At 43.5% G+C, this 20,767-nt stretch overlaps 1 protein-coding gene and 1 pseudogene across 2 annotated transcripts in view; one reads left to right on the top strand and one right to left on the bottom strand.

Annotated features, from left to right (window-relative positions):
- Positions 1 to 19,073, bottom strand: part of PTPN11 (protein tyrosine phosphatase non-receptor type 11) — an 81,671-nt gene extending 62,598 nt beyond the window's left edge. For both annotated transcript variants that reach the window (XM_027575453.2, XM_027575454.2), the window contains exon 1: positions 18,846 to 19,073. Coding sequence is in view for 1 of the 2 variants with exons in the window: in XM_027575454.2 (XP_027431255.1) it covers positions 18,846 to 18,859 (14 nt within the window). In the remaining variant the exon portion in view is untranslated. The remainder of the gene's footprint in view (positions 1 to 18,845) is intronic.
- Positions 2,957 to 4,059, top strand: LOC113912430 (annotated as a pseudogene).
- Positions 19,074 to 20,767: the final 1,694 nt, after the last annotated feature.

Here is a 20,767-nt window from a genome sequence, read left to right as displayed (position 1 = left end):
TTGGGGTTGTGGGATCGAGCCCCATGTCGGGCTCCACGCTCAGCACAGTGTCTGCTTGAGAAATTCTCTCACTCCCTCTCCCTCCCCTTCTGCCCCTCCCCCCACTCACGTTCTCTCTCCCTCTCTCTCAAATTAATTAATCAATTAACTTTTAAAATGCTACAATTCGGAGGAACCTCAAAAATATTATGCTAAAGGAAAGAAACCAAACACAAGAGGCCACATGTTGTATGATTCCATTAATGTGGTATGTCCAGAATAAGCAAATCCATAGAGATAGAAAGTAGATTAGTGCTTGCTTTGGGAAAGGGGAGAGCTAATAGGTACAGGGTTTCTTTTTGAGGTGATGAAAATGTCCTAAGATTATAGTGTACTATGTAAATATACTAAAAACCACTGAGCTGTGTCCTTTAAATATGTATGGTATGTGAATTATATCTCATTAAAGCTGTTTAAAAAAAATAGGGGGTAGGCAAAAAATAAAATACATAAAAAATGAAAATAAAAAAGAATGAAATGGAATAATAAAAAAGAGGGCTTACTAAATTCACTCATTCCACAAACACAGCACTGAGGATGACAGCCAGCTAACAGAATAACATCCCTGAGGGTTTCTTTGCAATGGAGGAGATTAAAAACAACAACAACAAGGAGGGGCATGTGGGTGGCTCAGTCAGTTAAGCGTCTGCCTTCGGCTTGGGTCATGATCTCAGGGTCCTGGGATCGAGTCCCATGTCAGGCTCCTTGCTCAGCAGGGAGCCTGCTTCTCCCTCTCCCTCTGCCCCTGCTTGTGTGCCTGCTCTCGTACTCTCTCTCTGTCTCTCTTGCTTGCATGCTCTCTCTCTAATAAATAAATAAAATCTTTTAAAAATATATAAATAAATAAATAAGGAAATAAAAGTAAATATATAAAATGTCAGATGGTGATAACTGCTACAAAAGGAATAAAGCAGTGTGGGGCACCTTGGTGGCTCAGTCGGTTGAGAATCCGACTCCTGACTCTTGGTTTCGGCTCAGGTCATGATCTCAGGGTCCTGGGATCCAGCCCCACATCAGGTTCCCTGCTCGGTGGGGAGTCTTGCTTCTCCTCCCTCTCCCTCTGCCCCTCTCCCCTGCTCATGCGCTCTCTCTCATACTGTCTCTCAAATAAATAAATAAAATCTTAGAAAAAAAACATTAAAAAAAGAGGAATAAAGCAGCGAGAGGGGTGCTACTTATACAGGATATATGGGGAGGGCTTCAGTGATAAGGTAGCATCTGACAAGACCTGGAAGAGGCAAGGCAGCAACATGCCCATATGCGGGAGAGGAGCATACCAGGCAAGGGGTGGGCCATATGTGACATTAGGCAAGAGGTCAGTGTGGCTGGGGCAGGGCAAGGGACAGACAGGTGGGGGAGGCCAGTGAGGTAATGAAAAGCCAGATGTAGGGCCTCAGAGACACTGTAAAAACTTCAACCTTTATTTTTTGCAAAATGGGAAAGGACTGGAAGGTTTAGGCAGAGGAGCGACATGATCTGACATATTTTTTTTAAAGATTTTTATTTATTTATTGAGAGAGAGAATGATAGAGAGAGAGCCAATGAGATGGGGGAGGGTCAGAGGGAGAAGCAGACTCCCTGCTGAGCAGGGAGCCTGATGCGGGACTCAATCCCGGGACTCCAGGATCATGACCTGAGCCGAAGGCAGTCGCTTAATCAACTGAGCCACCCAGGCGCCCCTGACTTATATTTTTAAATCACCTTTCAAACTACTGCACAGGGATAACACACAAGTCAGTTAAGAAAGCCACCGTGATAAATAATCCAAACAAGAAATGATGGTACCAAGGACCAAGGTGGCAGTGGTGGGAGGAGTGATAAATAGTCCAACTAGGAATATCTTGAGGGTAGGCAACAGGATTTCATAAAGGATTATACATGGAATGGGAAAGAACAGAGTAAGAACACCCCTAGTTTTGGAGTCTAATCAACTAGAAGGTTGGAAATATGGAAAGGGTGAGGAGAGGAAAATCAAGGGTTAGATTTGGTATGTGTTAATTTGAAATGTTAAGGTAGTTGTCCAAGTGTTGGTGCACACTAAGCACTAAATGTTAGATATTATTATTGACGATCATAATAATAAACGTAAGGTTGTTCTGACAAGAAATAATCAGAAAAGGCAAGAATGCATAGTCTATCAACATTCCTGCTCTTTACAGTAACTGAAATTTTTAATTTTTATTTTTTATCCTTTTATTTTTAATTTTTTTATAAATTTTTTATTTAATTTTATTTTTAATTTTTCCTATACCATCTCACTAGTGTTTTAGGGGGAATCTAAACATCATTCTGATTGGCCTTGAGAAAAATCACATGGGCTGCAGCTAGACTGCCCTCATTCACATCCCAGCTCTGTATGCTCATGGGCTAGTGACTTCACTTCGCTGTTAACTCACCTAGAAAACGGACATAGTAACAAATGCATGTGTGCAAACACACGATTGCCTCGACACACACACACACACACACACACACACACACACATACACGGAATCCTCCTGATCTACACCCCAAGTTTTTTCACTTACTACAACTTAAAGATCGTTCTATAGCAGTACATTCTTCTTAATGGCTACACTATATTCCATCGTATGAATATACCCCCAGGAACTTAATCCCCATTACAGGACATTCGTATTATGCCTAGGTTTTGTTATTACAAATAATGTAGCAGAGGAGTGCAGTCGGCTCAGTCGGTTAAGCATCCAACTCTTGATTTCAGCTCAGGTCATGATCTCAGGGTTGTAAGATTGAGCCCCACATTGGGCTCTGCACTCAGTGGGGAGTCTGCTTGAGATTCTCTCTCTCCCTCTCCCTCTCCCCCAGTGCATGCTCTCTCTCTAAAATAAATAAATCTTGAAAAAAAAAAAAAGACAAGGGGAGCAGACGGCGCAGGCCGGTCTGGCGAGCAGAAACCATGTCAGTGTTCAGCAAGCTGTTCGGAGCAGGAGGGGTCAGGCCAGCAAGGGCAGCCTGACCCCTCAGGATGCCCTCCAGCGACTGCCGGACACGGAAGAGATGCTCAGCAAGCAGCAGGAATTCCTGGAGATGAAGATCAGGCAGGAGCTGACCGCCACGCCAAGAAGCCCAGCACAGAAACAAGCCCGCAGCCCTCCAGGCCCTGAAGCGCAGAAGAAGTATGAAAAGCAGCTGGTGTGGGGCGCCTGGGTGGCTCAGTTGGTTAAGCAACTGCCTTCGGCTCAGGTCATGATCCTGGAGTCCCTGGATCGAGTCCCACATCGGGCTCCCTGCTCAGCGAGGAGCCTGCTTCTCCCTCTAACCCTGCCCCCTTTCATGTACTCTCTCTCTCTCTCATTCTCGCTCTCTCAAATAAATAATCTTTAAAGAAAAAAAAAAAAGCAGCTGGCGTAGATCAATGGCACACTATCCACCATCGAGTTTCAGCAGGAGGCCCTGGAGAACGCCAATACCAACACTGAGGTACTCAAGAATGCGGGCTCTGGGGCGCCTGGGTGGCTCAGGCGGTTAAGCATCCGCCTTTGGCTCAGGTCATGATCCCAGGGTCCTGGGATCGAGCCCCGCATCGGGCTCCCTGCTCGGCGGAGAGCCTGCTTCTCCCTCTCCCTCTGTCTGCCACTCTGCCTACTTATGCTCTCTCTCTCTGGTAAATAAATAAATAAAAATCTTAAAAAAAAAAAAAAAAAGAACGCAGGCTCTGCTGCTAAGGCCATGAAGGCTGCCCACAACAACATGGACATCGATAAAGCTGATGAGTTAATGCAGGACATTTGCTGACCAGCAAGAACAGGCAGAGGAGATTTCAACAGCTATTTCACAACCTGTAGGATTTGGAGAAGAGTTTGATGAGGATGAGCTCATGTTAGAATGAGAAGAACTAGAACAGGAGGAACCAGACGAGAATTTGCTGGAAATCAGGGGACCCAAAACAGTCCCTCTACCAAATGTTCCCTCTATAACTGACCACCAAAACCCACTAAGAAGAAGGAAGAGGAAGAGGGTGACATGAAAGAATTGGAGAACTGGGCTGGATCCATGTAACTGGTCCAATGTGGGCTGGGCCCAGACAGACTCTGGTGGCCTGTGCAGTGGGCCGGGGCCGGGGCGAGGGACAGGACATGATGCAGGCAAGTTCCATCACTCCTGAATCTCCCTCCAAAGCAGCAGGGCTGCATCGCTGCTCATTCTCAGCATAGCACGGTGTGCACCCAGCGGGACGGGGAGGGGTGTGGGGGCAGGCGGGTGGGGTGGGGGTGGGGCGGGGTGGAAGGTGCCTGCTGTTTATAATGTTGAATTTCTGCAAAATAAACTGTATTTGTAAATCCAAAAAAAAAAAAAAAAAAAACAAACAATACAGCACAAGACATTGTTTACAATCATCATTATACACTTTTTCAAGTACATCCATAAATTAGATTTTCAGAAAATTGCTTTGGCAAGAGTTTGCCTTTCACTTTGACAAATCTCCCCAGCTGCACTCAAAAGAAGGTACCAGTTTCGACTCCCATAAATTGAACGTGAAAGCCCCCGTTTTCTCTCACTTTTGCCAATACTGCATATATTACCAATTTTTTTCATCTTTGTCAATCTGATTCACGGAAAAAAGGACCATTCTAGTTTGCATTTCTGTGTGACACTAAGTACTTTTTTATGTTTTCAAAGCCCCTTTTTCTTCCTTTTCTGTGAGTTGTCGGTTTGTCACTGTTCGCTTTCTCCTGCATTTTTTCTTCTTCTTACTAATTTATAGCAGCTCTTGACATACGCAGAAAATGACCCTTTATTATATGTGTGGCAAATATTCATCTTAGCTTTTTGCACTTTTCATTGTTTGCGGTATTCTTTTTCCACAGAAATTCATCTTGGCATGGTTAAATTTATCAGATCTTTCCTTTATGAGTTCTGGGTTTCTCACTATGCTTAGAAAAACTTAACTCACAGCACTGTTCTGAGACAGAAATAAATTAAATATAAAATACATAAAATACTTAGCACAGAACCAGCCCTTAGAGTTTCACCTTGGGAACCAGGAATTTAATTTTTAGTCAGAATAAAATAACTTACAATAAAGACAGATTTTCACAGGACCCTGCAAGGTGTGGCCCCAACCTGATTCTCTCTTTTTTATTTTTAAGATTGATTTATGAAAGAGAGAGAGCATGCAGGGGGGGCGGAGGGAGAGGGAGAGAGAATCTTCAGCAGACTCCCTACTGAGCACATAGCCACAACCCCGAAATCATGATCTGAACCAAAATCAAGAGTCAGATGCTTAACTGACTGAGCCACCCAAGTGCCTCCCACCCTGACTCTTATTTGGGTGACTTCTCTGTTTTCTTCAAATATGCCCCATGTGGCCTTTGCACATGCTGTTCTGCAGACACCCCCACCCCCCCTTTTCACAGCACCCTGAGCGTCCCCTGGGTGATATCAACATGAAATTGAATCACACATTCCTCTGACACACGCAGGACTGGCAGCCGCCAAGGGAGAGAACCTGTCTGCTACCATACAAATGTGTACCTCCAGCTCCACACAAAGGGGCTAACACAGGATTCCTTAAATATTTGTGGCTAGAAGGGAAGGACAAAAGGAGCCATTGGGGGTGGGTGGGGATGCCTGTCACTGCTCCTCCACATCCACAGTTCCCCATCGACATAGGTCATAGGTGGTGTCACGAGAGGCTGTCAGAAGAGACCTAAGTGTCAGCTGGCAAAGGCTCTCCTCAGACCTGCCCCACCAGCTCTTTCAAGAAAAAAAAAAGATTATTATTTCTAGTACACAGTCAATTTTTATCTGATTTGTAGAGCTAAGGTGGTTATATTCCCTTATCTGTATGCTATTACAATTTTAATAAGAATTTCCAAAGCGGGGACACCTGGGTGGCTCAGTCGGTTGAATAGTCTGCCTTCATTCAGCTCAGGTCATGATCTCAGAGTCTTGGGATTGAGCCCATATTGGGCTCCCTGCTCAGCAGGGAGTCTGCTCCTCCCTCTCCCTCTGCCCCTCACTCTCCCTCTGCCCCTTCCCCCAACTCCTGCCTGTGCATGCAGGTGCACTATCTCAAATAAATAAAATCTTTAAAAAAAAAAACTCCTTATGCACAGGTCCAGGACACCTTGTGCATAAGGCAAAAACCTGTCCCAAAGCCTCCCCATGGATTTGAAAACACTAAAATTTGATATTTTAACTAAGTTAATACCACTAGGGAAAGAACTCTTGGTCTACTTCTCTTCGTCTATTACCACTCTTGCACTTCACCCAACTTTGTTCTGTGCCCCTCACCTGTAAATGTGTAGGTGTTCATAACCATGGTAACAAATACATATTAAAAAACAAACAGGATGCCTGGGTGGCTCGGTCGGTTAAGCATTTCACTCCTGATTTCATCTCAGGTCATGATCTTAGGGTCGTGACATCAAGCCCCACACTGGGCTCTGCACTGGGCGTGGAACCTGCTTAAGATTCTCTCTCCCTCTCTCTCTGCCCCTCCCCCACCTTGCACTCTCTCTAAAAACAAACAAACAAATAAAACAGTTACTCAGGGTTCTTTCTACAGGACAAGCTAAATAAAGTAGACCACATTGTGTAGCCCCATAAACAGACCCCATTTAAAGCAATGAAATTTTATATTTAATCGGGACATTGGAGGAAAAGAACTAAAGTCATAAACATCTCTACAAAGTTTGGCAACCATTCTACCAGGGTTGTGGTAGATAGAATATAAACTGTTTTGTTTTAGGCTTTAATTTATGAGTCAGAAGAAAATATAATTTTCTTTCTATTAGGTGCATTTTTTTATTTTTATTTTTTAAAGATTTTATTTATTTATTTGCCAGAGAGATAGAGAGCACAAGTAAGCACAGTGGCAGGCAGAGGGAGAGGGAGAAGCAGACTCCACGCCAAGCAGGCAGCCAGATGTGGGCCTCGATCCCAGGACTCCGGGATCATGACCTGAGTCGAAGGCAGCCGCTTAACTGACTGAGCCACCCACGCGCCCCTAGGTGCATTTTTTTAAAAATCACACCTATATTCTGGATTTGTTTTTCCCCTCAGTAAAGCCAGTAAGCATACATATTTGAAAGAAATATATGCTTGCTTGTGTTCCCTCTCTTGCTGTGTCCCTCTCTGTCAAATAAATAAAATCTTTAAAAAAGAAAAGAAATATATGTATTTTCATTTACTAATATGAGTTGCATTTTTCTAAACATTAAGTAGGCCCAGATATCATAGCATGAAAAAATGTAAAATACTAAATTTTTCTTTCCCTTCCTAATTATTTGGATTGAAAAAGGTCAAGATAAGGCACAGGTTTATGTTTTTGCATCTTGCAATTTTTTTTTAAAGTAGGTTTTTAAAGATATTTATTTATTTAACAGAGATAGAGAGCACAAGTAGGCAGAGCGGCAGGCAGAGGGAGAGGGAGAAGCAGGCTCTCCACGGAGCAGGGAGCCCGATGCGGGGCTCGATCCCAGGACCCTGGGATCGTGACCAGAGCCGAAGGCAGCCGCTTAACCAACTGAGCCACCCAGGTGCCCCTGCATCTTGCAATTTAATTTGGAAATATTTCAAAATGTGTAAAAAAAAATATTTCCAATCTGTTTTTAAAAAGCTACTGCTATATAAAGCTGAAGTATAACTTTAAATGTGCCTGCTATGCAATTAGCAAGCATCACAGTAAAGACTGGACATGGCAAGAATCATCAGTGGGTGCTAAACCTGGGGAGAAGTGGAGTGGGAGGAGCAGGGTACCTGCGTGGTCTTACACTGTGTCTTCGTCAATCACTAATTAGTTACGGGGCGCCTGGGTGGCTCAGTCGTTAAGCGTCTGCCTGCGGCTCAGGTTGTGATCCCAGGGTCCTGGAATCGAGCCCCACATCGGGCTCCCTGCTCCGCGGGAAGCCTGCTTCTCCCTCTCCCACCCCCTCCCCCTGCTTGTGTTCCCTCTCTCGCTGTCTCTGTCAAATAAATGAATAAAATCTTAAAAAAAAAAAAATCACTGATTAGTTACAAGGGAGAAAATATGGGGCACCTGGGTGGCTCAACTGGTCTGCCTTCAGGCTCAGGTCGTGATCCCAAGGTCCTGGCATTGAGTCCTGCATCGGGCTCCTTGCTCAGGGGGGAGGCTGCTTCTCCCTCTGCCTGCTGCTCCCCTTGCTTGTGCATGCGCTCCCTCTCTCTCTCTCTGACAAATAAGTAAATGAAATCTTTACAAAAAAAGGGGGGGGAATATTATACAAAGGTGAAAGTGGACAAACCCTTTACCAGGTAGTCACTGATGATAATTAACGTCATCAGTGGACATCATGTACCTCCAGATATGATACCCAAAGAAGGTTACAATATCACCTACATAGTACTCTGGCTGAAATCTAATAATGATGAAACATTAGACAAATTCAAAATGAGAAATACTCCATTTTAAAAGGGGAAGGGGGAAATGTATTTTTCCCAAAAATCACTAGCATAAAAGACAAAGGTTGTAGAAGTATTCCAGATTAAAGAGACCTAACAACTAAATCCTATACTAGAAGAGGAAAAAAAGCTATAAAAGACATGACTGGGTCAACTGGCACAGCTGGAATACAACAGGTTAGACAAAAGGATTATTACAGATGGTAAAATTACCAGTTAAAATTTTTTAAAGACAGGGGCGCCTGGGTTGGCTCAGTCGGTTAAGCATCTGCCTTCAGCTCAGGTCATGTTCCCAAGGTTGGGATCCAGCCCTGTGGCTTCTCTCTCTCCCTACTTGTGTGCTGCTCGCTCGCTCTCTCTCTGTTAAATAAATAAATAAAAACACTAAAAAATAAAAAAAAAAGATAGTTTTATTCTTAGAAAATAGGGCGCCTGGGTGGCTCAGTTGGTTAAGCGACAGCCTTCGGCTCAGGTCATGATCCCAGAGTCCCGGGATTGAGTCCCGCATCGGGCTCCCTGCTCCTCCCTCGGACCCTACCCCCTCTTGTGCTCTCTCTCTCACTCTCTCTCTCAAATAAATAAAAAATAAAATCTTTAAAAAAAAATCTTTATAAAAAAATAAAAGAAACACTGAAGCATTTAGGAGTAAAGGGCTATGATCTATGTAATTTACCCTCAAATGTTTGGAGAAAAAAATTATAAAATATTATATATGTGTACATACACACACACACACACACACACACACAGAATATAAAGCAAATGGGATGGAAAGTTAACAGTAGTGAGTCTGGGTAAATGGTATTCCATTCATATGTGTATTCTTTGCACTATTCTTATTCTTGTAACTTTTCTCAAAGTTTGAAACAAATCCCAAGTAAAAGATAAAAATCATTTCAAAATTTTCTGAAAAATCCATTTGTTCAACTCACCAGCTCTGATTCCCATCATCAGTAAGTTACCCATCCTTAGCCCTGAAGCTGGCTGTACTAGATACCAAAAAGGGATGACAGGGAGAAGACAGAGATGAAAACTTACATGGAGAGAGAGTATGGGGACAGAAAGAAGACAGATTTATCGTTTTACTACCAATAATATTATATATTTAAATAAGAACTTACAAATTATAAGATAAAGAGATCTCTCCATGTTTATTACAAACGTCTCTTTTCAGCAATTGTGAACCAGTTCTGATAGTAAGGACAAAATAGTGTAGTATTGGCTATCATATTTTATGGCTGGTTAAAATTACTGCAACATTTACTGAATGCCATGTGCCAATGTAACCATTACATTCTGCTATTTACTTCTAAAAGTTTCTAAAGCAGGATCTAAACCCACACATTGTAACCACATGTTCTCACCTTTGCATGTTTCACAGAAATGACGCTTACATAGAGTATCCTGCCAATGCTGAGGGTGCAAAAGACATTATAAATCGACTTCCACTGCTGAAGGTATATGTAAACCCTACCCTACCCGTCAGGTAGACTGGGAACAGGAGATAAGGCCAATGGTTGTCTCTTTACCCCTTTATTAAATAAACTCTATTATCTCCTTTACAACTTACAATTATACCTATCATGTTATTAAGAATGAACAGAGGAGGGTGATGTTTACAAGGGAAACAGTAACCAGCATTTAGCACAAATACCTGACAGAGCAAGGGCTTAATAAACATTGGCTATCACCTTTGTTATCATTATTATTACTAGTGGAAAACAGCAGGAAAGATTCTTCTCATGCATAATTATGTCAGTATCACATAGGCCATTCTGACATATGTATCATTTATGTCACACTGCCTTTTAATAAACTTAACTTCAGCGTTCAGGGGCTATCCCTACATTATTTCAAATAGCATATAATTAGAAATTAAAAGTTCTAGTCCATAACCTATCTACTTGAGCTTTGATTTATTTTAAACTCTTCTTCCTTAGCTATTTTTTCAAAAAGCACTGGTAATCAACAAAAACTTTTTCCCACTTACATTTAATATTTGTGTTCAATCACTGACAATTCTGTGATGTGCAGCATGCTTATCACTAAAAATAAGTTGGAGTGAACTCCATCCCTTAGATCTTAGTGAGGGTAAAGACAAACAGTAGAATTAATACAATTAATATTATGGGGCTGGCCTCAAGGATTATGAACAATTGTAATATTAGGTACTGAGACCACACATCTTGAAGGCTGGCCCCATCTCCCACCTGGTGTGAATGTAAACAGCAGAGGTTAGTCTAACAACAACAACAAAAAAGTAACATAAATGTATTTGTGTTATCTTAAAAGATGGGGAAAGGCAAATTAGCAGAACTCCATTTGAGTTTATCAACAAAGTGATTAATACGGTGGGTCCAGAAGGTATTAGATGAGAAGAAACAGATACATTTCCAGTCCTCCCATGTACATAACAGGCATTTGATGAATGGCTGTTGACTGAATGAATTTGGGGGGGGAGGGGAAGGATAAAAAAGCAGGTAGAAGAAGACATCAGGAGGAGGGAAGTGGAGAAAAAGTCACATGAGGAAGGGAGAGGGATGGAAAAGCGTCCCCCTTTTGCTCATTTTAATATAGGCAAACCTGCCGGCCCCTGACAACCCCTTCTAACTGGCCATCTTCTGGCATTATTTAGTAAGGGTCTCGGTGGGTGGCAGGTGCCACCCATCTCTTCAAAGGAGTTGAAAGCGTGTGTGTGTGTGTGTGTACACATGCACACACACACACACACACACACACCCCCCAACACCACCGCCGCCACTTGTGAAAGAGCCACAAATCAACGTATAAAACAAAACGCCTAAAACACATGAGCCTGAGTGAGCTTGAAGACACAAAAGACAGAATCCCTGCCTGCAGGGGAATTTACAAACCCAAACAATTTGCTGGGAAATCACACCAGAAATCTAAATAACCACCCACACCTCCCTACCTCCACCCCTCCCGGTCAGTGAATGCAGATTCTGCAAAGGCTTAGCTCTCTGAGGCTAAGAACTTATTTATGACAAGTGAGTCTTAAAAAAAAAAAAAAATGCTGATAAACCAAAAAGAAAATACAATGATTCTGAATATTTTGTTTTATCTACGCACCCTCTTCCCCCAGTGGTGTGGGGAAACAGTCAAGCAGGCCAATAATTTCAGGAACTTATTCTTATTCAAGGCTGCCATGCTAAGAAGAGAATTTAAAGTAGGGATCCAAAGTCTAATTTCGGTTTCTTGACTAAATATAAAGTGACACTGGGTATATCTTTCTTACCAGCTGCTCCAAAAAAAATCATTATCTTTGTCCTTGGGGAGAAAGTTTATAGTTTGGTACTTTCTGCAGATTATACGAATATTCTTCTTTTCTAATTAAATTTTAATATCCTATAGGAAAAGGATAAGTCATGAAGAAAGGGCAGTCAATAGGGACAAGCAGTCTAAGTAACAGAAGCTAGAAAAAAGTTGTTAAGGCAGCTTTTTAATGGTAGCGGATAGCTTTGTCTTTGTATCTTCCCGTGGGGTTTCAGTGGTCAGCATCATGACTCTGATGACAAGGCAATAAAAGTAAACTGCCTCCGAAACTTTCCACAAACGGCTTCTACCTTAGTTCAAAGCCTCTCTCTCACTTGTCTGCTCTCCCCAAGTCCACTCGTGTCTCCTACAATCCTTCCTTCACAGCAGCCAGAGGGATATTTTTAAACTGACCAGCTCATGCCACTCCCCTGATCACATCCTTCCTTCTATGGCTTTACACTGCTCTTCAAATACAATCCAAACTCCTCTCCGTGGTCCACATGACCCTCGAAGACCTCACAAGGTCCTGTGTGGTCCAGTCCCCACCCACCTCCTCAGTGTCCCCAATGTGCTCCCTTTGGCTCCTGAAGTGCTCCAAGAGCTTCCCCACCTCAGCACTTCCATACTTGCTGTTTCCCAACACCTGAACACCCAGGGCTGCACAGTGCCTGGAACACAGTAATCCCACAATAAATAGTTCTTGAGTGAGTGGATCAGTGTTTCATTAGAACGGTTCCATGGGAGGATAAAGACTTGGATCTAGAATCCATTATCTTTACAAGAAACATACAGTATGTCTGTATGTATGTATGTGTGTATAGACAGACATACACAGTGTATATATGCATATATCAGTACACATGTACATATGTATTCTAAACAGAATATCCTATCCTGATAAATGTCTATTTCAGTTTGGTACTAGCTTTATCAAACTCATTTGATGCTGGCACACAAGTCTGTCTCCCCCTCTGAATTCATTGCTCCTTGCAACCATGACTAGTATCTTCCACATTTCAACGTTGTCAAGGACCACAGCACATATAAGTTTGCAAAATGCACACAACCCTCCAAAACTCAGTAGTGAACTGAGCTCCAGTTTAGGGAGTTTGAATTCAGTTCAGGGTCTTAAAGCCTTGACTGCAGTCCACAACTCCCACAGAGCGTGAGTATCTGCCTTGCCTTCAAGGTAAGGCAGTATCTGCCTTGCCTTAGAAACATCAGCATTGGATGGCAAGTGCTGTCTGTTTCCCAAAGGGAAAGAGGAATAAGGACAGTATCCTATTGTTCTATAGCTGCCTAACAAAGTACACCAAGGCCCACCAGTAACAATCACAAACGTGAGTTGGCTCTGCTTCTTCACGATCTTGTGTGCTCTCCAACGGTCTCTGCACTGACCATGTATAAGAAGGGTAAGTCATCTTAGCAGTGCCCCCTGCATTTGAGCAGTTCTGGCCAAAACTCTGAGCTTACATCGGGACACAACATTAATAAAGACATCCCAGTCCCAACTGGAAAGGCACAGGCCTGTTATTTTTCAGCAAGGCAAGTTTATTTACTCCCACAGGAGATAAACCAACATGGCCACCAGGAAGGGCCTGGGACAAAATGTACTTGACCTGCAAGATAAACCAAAAGCCTGGAGTCTGCGAACAAGCTAAATCTTCTGCTCCTCTCAGCTCAAGTCAGCATACATCATCTTTCAGAAGAACTAAAACAAATGTAGGAGCGCCTGGGTGGCTCAGTTAAGCGTCTGCCTTCGGCTCAGATCATGATCCCAGGGTCCTGGGATCGAGCCCCATGTCGAGCTCCCTGCTCAGTGGGAAGCCTGCTTCTCTCTCTCCCTCTGCTGCTTCCCCTGCTTGTACTCTCTCTCTCTGTCAAATAAATAAATAAACAATCTTTAAAAAAAAAAAAAAGGCAAATGTAAAGGACCTGCCATATGCCAAAAGAGGGCTTGGAGAATACAGGCAGTTTTGTCAGCTGAACAAGGCTGAGTGGTGCACACAAGCAACCTCAAAATCTAAATTCAGTACTACCACCGCTAAATCACCTGTGGGAGGGGAGGGTCATTTCATTGTTCACTGCCTTCATTTCCCTACTTATGATGTTGAGAAATATCAGTATACTGAATATACTGACATTTTAATTACTAAATGCATACAAAATCTAAATCCTAAACACACCAAAAAGAATTATGTTGAGGGGCGCCTGGGTGGCTCAGTTGGTTAAGCGACTGCCTTCGGCTGAGGTCATGATCCTGGAGTCCCGGGATCGAGTCCCGCATCAGGCTCCCTGCTCAGCAGGGAGTCTGCTTCTCCCTCTGACCCTCCCCCCATTCATGTGCTCTCTCTCTCTCTCTCTCTCATTCTCGCTCTCTCAAATAAATAAATAAAATCTTAAAAAAAAAAAAGAATTATGTTGAAAATTAAGCAAAACGAAATTGAGAATAATATTGGTCACTCAGGAGTCAACTCCTATGCTCACCTCCTCAGAGAAATCATTCCTAAACTCATCAAACTAACATTATCCCCATTTGTTTTTTTTTTTCTCCCAGCAGTTATTACTACCTGAAATTGCAATCTTCATTCATAGGTTTTTCTTTCCCCTCTCTCTCAACCAAAAGAATGGCATCTTTGCCAATCTCACTGCTTTATCCTGCCTGGTTCAATAACTATTTGATTGAATTAATACTGAGGTTAAAAATAATTTGAAAAAGAAAAACAAAGCTGGAAGACTAACATTGATCTCAAGTCTTATAATAAAACTACAATAATCAAGACCATGTGATATTGGCATATGGACAGATAAATAGATCAATAAAACAGAATGGATTCCAGAAACAGACCCACATATAAATGGACAATAGATTTTCTACAAAGGTACAAATTCAAAAGAGAGAGTCTTTTCAGCAAACGTGCTAAAACTGGTTATCTATATGCAAAAATATATACGTGTACATGTGCACATACATTTATATATATATATCTCCACACCTCACCATATACAGAAATTAACTCAAAGTGGATCATAAACCTAAAACCTTTGAGAAAACATTTGAGACCTTGGGTTAAGCAAAGATTCCTCAGCATGATTCATTAAAAAAAAAAAAAATTGAGGGGCGTCTGGCTGGCTCAGCCAACGTAGCATGCGACCCTTGATCTCTGGATTGTAAGTTCAAGCCCCATGTTGGGTGTAGAGATTACTTAAAAATAAAATCTTTTAAAATTAATGAATAAAAATAAAAATCGATAAACTGGACTTCATCAAAATTAAAAACCTCTGTTCTTTCAACAGAGACTGTTAAAAAAGACGAAAAGACAATGGGGCTCAGTCAGTTAAGCATCCAACTCATGGTTTCAACTCAGGTCATGATCTCAGGATCCTGGGATCCAGCCCTGTGTCAGGCTCTGCACTCAGAGGGGAATCTGGGGAATCTGCTTCAGGATTCTCTTCCTCTCCCTCTGCCCCTCCCCCCACTCATGCGTGTGTGTGTGTGTGTGTGTGTGTGTGTGTGTGTGTGTGTGTGTGTGTGTGTGTGTGTGTGTGTACACTCTCAAATAAATAAATAAATATTTCAAAAAGGGAGGGGCACCTGGGTGGCTCAGTCAGTTACGCGTCTGTCTGCCTCTGACTCAGGTCGTAACTTCAGGGTCCTGGGATGGAGCCCTGAGTCCTGTTCCCTGCTCAGGAAAGAGTCTGCTTCTCCCTCTCCTCCCCCCACCCCATCCCCGTTTGTGCGCAAGCGCTCTCTCTCTCTCTCTCAAATAAATAAAATCTCTTAAAAAAAACAGATGAAAGACAAGCCACAGGCTAAGAGAAAATATTTGCAATTCTGATAAAGGACTTGTTTCCAGAATAAAGAATTGTCTTCTTGTAAGATTTTATTTATTTGAGAGAGAGCAAGAGAGAGTGCGAGCACAGAGGGAGAGGGAGAAGCAGGCTCCCTGCTGAGCAGAGAGCCTGACCCAAGGGCTCAGATCCCAGGACCCTGAGATCATGACCTGAGCTGAAGGCAGACACTTAACTGAGCCACCTGGGTACCCCTGGAATAAAAAATTATTGAATCTCAATAAAAAAAAAACTAAGTAAAAATGGGGGGGAAATATTTGATCAAATAGACGTGTCACCAAAGAAAATATACAGATGGCAAATAAGCACATAAAAAATGATCAACATCATTAGTCACCAAGGAAAACATGAATTAAAACTACAATGAGGGGGCGCCTGGGTGACTCAGTCAGTTAAGCATCTGCCTTCAGCTCAGGTCATGATCCCAGGGTCCTGGGATCGAGCCCCATGTCGGGCTCCCTGCTCAGGGGGAGCCTGCTTCTCCCTCTCCTCCCCACTTGTGCTCTCTGTCGCTATCTCTGTCTCTGTCAATTAAATAAATGAAATCTTTAAAAAAATAAAGAATAAAAACTACAATGAGGGATGCCTGTATGGCTCAGTCAGTTAAGTGTCTGCCTTCAGCTCAGGTCATGATCTCAGGGTCCTGGCGTCTAGCTCCATGCTCAGCAGGGAGTTTGCTTCTCCCTCTGCCCCTCCCCCCATCACTCATACACACAAGTGCTTGCGCTCTCTCCCTCTCAAATAAATATCTTAAAAACAACAACAACAAACTACAATGAGATACCATGACACACCCACTAAAATGGCTAAAATTTTAAAAAATTGACCATACCAAATGTTGGCAAAGATGTGGTGTAACAAGAACTCTTACATACTACTAGTGGGAATATAAATGGTATTACCACTTTGGAAAACAGTTTGGTAATTTCCGAAAAAGTTAAATATACATTGACTGTATGACCCAGCCATTCCCCCAAGAGGTATTTTGGTAAATACCTCTTGTACACAAACATTCACAGCAGTTTTGTTTGTGACAGACAAACTCCAGAACATCCCAAATGTTCCCATCAACAGGTGGATGGATAAACAAACGGTAGTACACCCATACAATGGAATATTACCAAACAATAAAAAGAAATGAACTTTTTGATACATACAACATGATGAATCTCAACATAATTATGCTGAGCATAAGAAACCAGACATAAAATTCCATTTATATAAAATTCTAAGAATTGCAAACTAAGGTGTAGTGACAGAAAGCAGAAGAGTGGTCACCTGACAAGGAAAGGATTAAAAAATACTCAAGGAAACATCATAAGGGATAATGGATATGTTCATTCTCTTGACTATGATGACGGTTTCACAAGTATATGCATGTGTCAAAACATCAAACTGTACACTTAAATATATGCAATCTATTGTGTGTCATTTATACCTCAATAAAGCTGGTTAAAAATAATAAAAAAGACCTGCAATCTGGAAAATATAATAATTTCCAATTATCTGTGTTATGTTCACAACCTGACTTTTTAGCTGGCACGCATTTCTTTTCGGTAACATAGGAGGGCCAGAGAAAAGGAATGATCTTTGCCACTTGCAGCTTTGGCTATACCCCCACTTCTCCGCTTCTACACTAACAAGCTGGACAATGTAGGGTCTATTACCACCCGGCCCCTTCCCCACTCCCAACCCCCAGTCTTTTTGTCTCCTAAAGAAGCAGATCCTTACTTGTCTGGAAGAGCAGACACAAGGAACAAAAGGTTCAATGACTATTTGACAGATGAAAGAATAGACAACTGTTTTATTTAAAAAGCTCCCTAAAGAATTAGAACATTTGAGGCTATACACTGTTCTGCTGAAATACAGTTATATATTACCCAGATCTGTAAGCACTTGCCAACAGACCTGTCCAAATCACTCACTTCCTATGGGTTTTTGGTTTTCTTTTCTGGCCCTCTTTCCATTCCACGAATAAATAATGGGCAGGTGTATTTTGAAAAGACATTCTTAATATTTTGAAAAATCTCTCAAATAACCCCAACAACTTGAAACAGTTTTTCAAATGTCTAAGACAGTGACCATAACAAGATCATAAAGGAAAAGACCAAACAATGGCTCTTATGTGTGAATCGTATTTTATAAAGAGTGGCAATACAAAATAACAGAATCATTATCTTAAAACAATAGGTCACACTACAGTTCAACAACATAATAACGCTTACAAATGATTAATAGTTATAAAATAATAATAGCAGTATGGTGATTAAACAGTGGGGATTCTGGCTCCACCACTTATTGGTTGAGTGACTTCAGGCAAGTTGCCTAACTTCTGAAAATCAGTTTACTCATCTTTAGAACCAGGATAATACTAAGAAGAAGAAGAATTCCTCTTCTCATAGGGTTATAGTGAGGTTTAAACGTGTCTGGCTTACAGTAAGAGCTAAATAAACGTTAGCTATCATAAGTATTTTTACTCTGAACTTCCAAGGGATCCCATTAATTCACTAATCCTCCTTCTGACTCTTGGTGCAAATCCTGTCATTTACTAACATGAAACTTCCGAGCCTCAGTTTCCACATCCGTAAAACGGGGGCGATTAATGTTACCTGACTTTGAAGGCTGTGGTTAAGGATTAACTAGAGATACAGCTCCCTTCCCTCCCATCTCCCAAAGCGAAGACCGCGAAGGAAGGAAATACTTCTAATAGCAGCAGATACAGTCAGTTTTTCCATTTCTGGCACGTGAGGGGAGGGAAGGAGGTGCAAAGAGCCACATAAAGGGGTCAAGTTCCCGAACGAAGCCCCCAAACGCACGAGAGAGGCAGAGTGACCCAGAGCGGCTCGACCGTCGGGGGCCCGACCCCGCGCAACTCCCTCCTCTCCCCTCCCGCGTCCCGGCCCGAGGAGCCTCCCCAAGTGAGCGGGGTTATTTCGGAATCACCATGAGGCAACTCTCATGAGGCAATGGGTCAGGAATGCGGCGCAGAGCCGGGCCGCTGGCGTCCGCGGTTCCCCGGGCGGCTCTACCTGCCCCCGTCCTGACGGGCATCCCCAAGACTGCGGGAGCCGGAACTCGGGGAGGCAGGAAATGAATGGGGACCCGAGAGGTGGGGGCGCGGTGGCGCCGGGCCCCCGGCCCCGGGAGGACGAGAAGTTGGGAGGGAGCCTGTCCCCCGCGACCCCGGGCGGGAGTCCGAAGCCCGGCCGGGGCGCCCCCTCCCGGGCGGGGCTGATCGAACGCGGCGGGGGCCGGGCCGAGGCCCGGGCCGGGCCCTCGGGGCTCCTCACCTCCGCGATGTCATGTTCCTCCCGCCCTCCGGCTCCGCGACGGACCCGCTCCTTGCTCAGGCTCTGCTGGGCCCGGTCACATCGGGCTGGCCCGAGGGAGGCCCGCTCGGGACCGGACAGGGGGGCAAAGCCAGCCGGCCGCGCGCAGACCCCCCTCCAGGCCTGGGGATCCCGGAGACTGTGCAGCCGCCCCCCAAGCCCGGTTCGCTCCTCCTCCTCCCCCGCCTATCCCCGCCGGCGCCGCTGTGACGTCACCCGCGCGACGCCCACCGCCACTTCCTGCTCCCACTCCTCCCGAGACTGAGCGGCGGCGGCTGGTAATAGCAGTTCAGTGACTCCGTGGAGCCGCCGCGACGCAGTTAGCAAAGCGTTCTCACCCTCCTTTAGACCTGGGCTGCAAGGCGCGCGCGCGGCGCCCTCACTACTGTGCGCATTCCCGCTAATCGATCGCATTCTCTCCCACCGTGTCAATTTCCATTCCTGCCCTGACAGCCAAATCGAATTTCATTCATTTCATTCCACAAATCGCCGCTCCACTTTTTAGCTGTGTAACCTTAGGAAAGTTGCTGAGTGTCAGTTGTTGAGTCTCTGAGCTTCAGTGTTCTCCATTTCATTTATGTAAAATGAAGATAGTAACTGTATTCTCTTCCTAAGATTATTATGGGGATTAAATATGCAAAATGCTTAGAACCAGGCCTGGCCTATTTAATATGTGCTTTGTAATTCTTACCTGGATTATCATGATAATTAAACATCTGGTAGGCACTGTTTTAAACTATGGGGATACAAAAAAAAAAAAAAACAAAACAACTATGAGGATAGGGTAGTGAACTGAAGACAAAAATCCCTGCTAAAATACTATATTTCCATCTTCCTTTCTTTTCTTTATAGCCCTTTATATTATCATTTTTTAAAGTTTTTTTTATTTATTTATTTTAGAATCCCAAGTAGACTCCTCACTGAGCCCATGGAGGGGCTCTATCACACAACCATGAGATGATGACCTGAGCAGAAACCAAGAGCTGGGCACTCAACCAAGAGTGGATGCTCCACTGACTGTGTCACCAAGGCATCCCTTATCATTTTTTCTAAAGATTTATTTATGTATTTATTTCTTTGAGAGAGAGAGAGAGAGAGCACAAGCAGGAGGGGCAGAGGGAGAGGGAGAAAGAATCTCAAGCAGACTCCATGCTGAGTGGTGGGCACCACCAGAGGCTCACTCTCCCAACCCTAGCCTAAACCAGGAGTTGGAGCTTAACCCACTGCACCATCCAGGCACCCCTATATTTCATCTTAAATAGAGTAGTTAGGTAAGTCTTCACTGAGGATGACAAGCTGATTACAGATCTGATCCTGGAGTAGTCAGTGGGAATAACTCTGGCAAATAGCATTTCGCATCAGTGGAAATAACTCTGGTGAAAAGGGAGAGGCAAGTGCAAAAGCCCTGAGGCAGGAGGCTGCCTCCTGTATTCCAGAAACTGTGAAGAGATCTCTGACTGGAGTGCAGAAGGCGGTGGGAGGGGTGAAGGGAGACCAGCAGGAGATGAGGTGAGAAAAGCATAGAGATGATCTAGGGTTCTATAGGCTATTTAAATGAATAGTAAAATGGAGAGCCATTGAAAAATTTTCAGCAAAGAAGGAATATAATCTGTGTTTTAAAATTGAAAAGTAAGGAGGGCGCCTCAGTGGCGCAGTCGGTTAAGCATCTGCCTTCAGCTCAGGTCACAATCCCACGGTCCTGGGATCAAGCCCCGCGTTGAGCTCCCTGCTCTGCGGGAAGCATCCTTCTCCGTCTCCCTCTGCCACTCACCCTGCTTGTGTTCCCTCTCTCTCTGTCAAATAAATAAATAAAATCTTTTTTAAAAAAATTAAAAGTAAGGGTACTCTGGGAGAATCAGATCAAGGGGGCAAATCTGGAAACA

The sequence above is a fragment of the Zalophus californianus genome, chromosome 14 (genome assembly GCF_009762305.2).
Source record: "Zalophus californianus isolate mZalCal1 chromosome 14, mZalCal1.pri.v2, whole genome shotgun sequence".
NCBI lineage: Eukaryota > Metazoa > Chordata > Mammalia > Carnivora > Otariidae > Zalophus > Zalophus californianus.
Note: the sequence above shows the minus strand (reverse complement) of the source record. Positions and strands in the feature narration are given on the sequence as shown.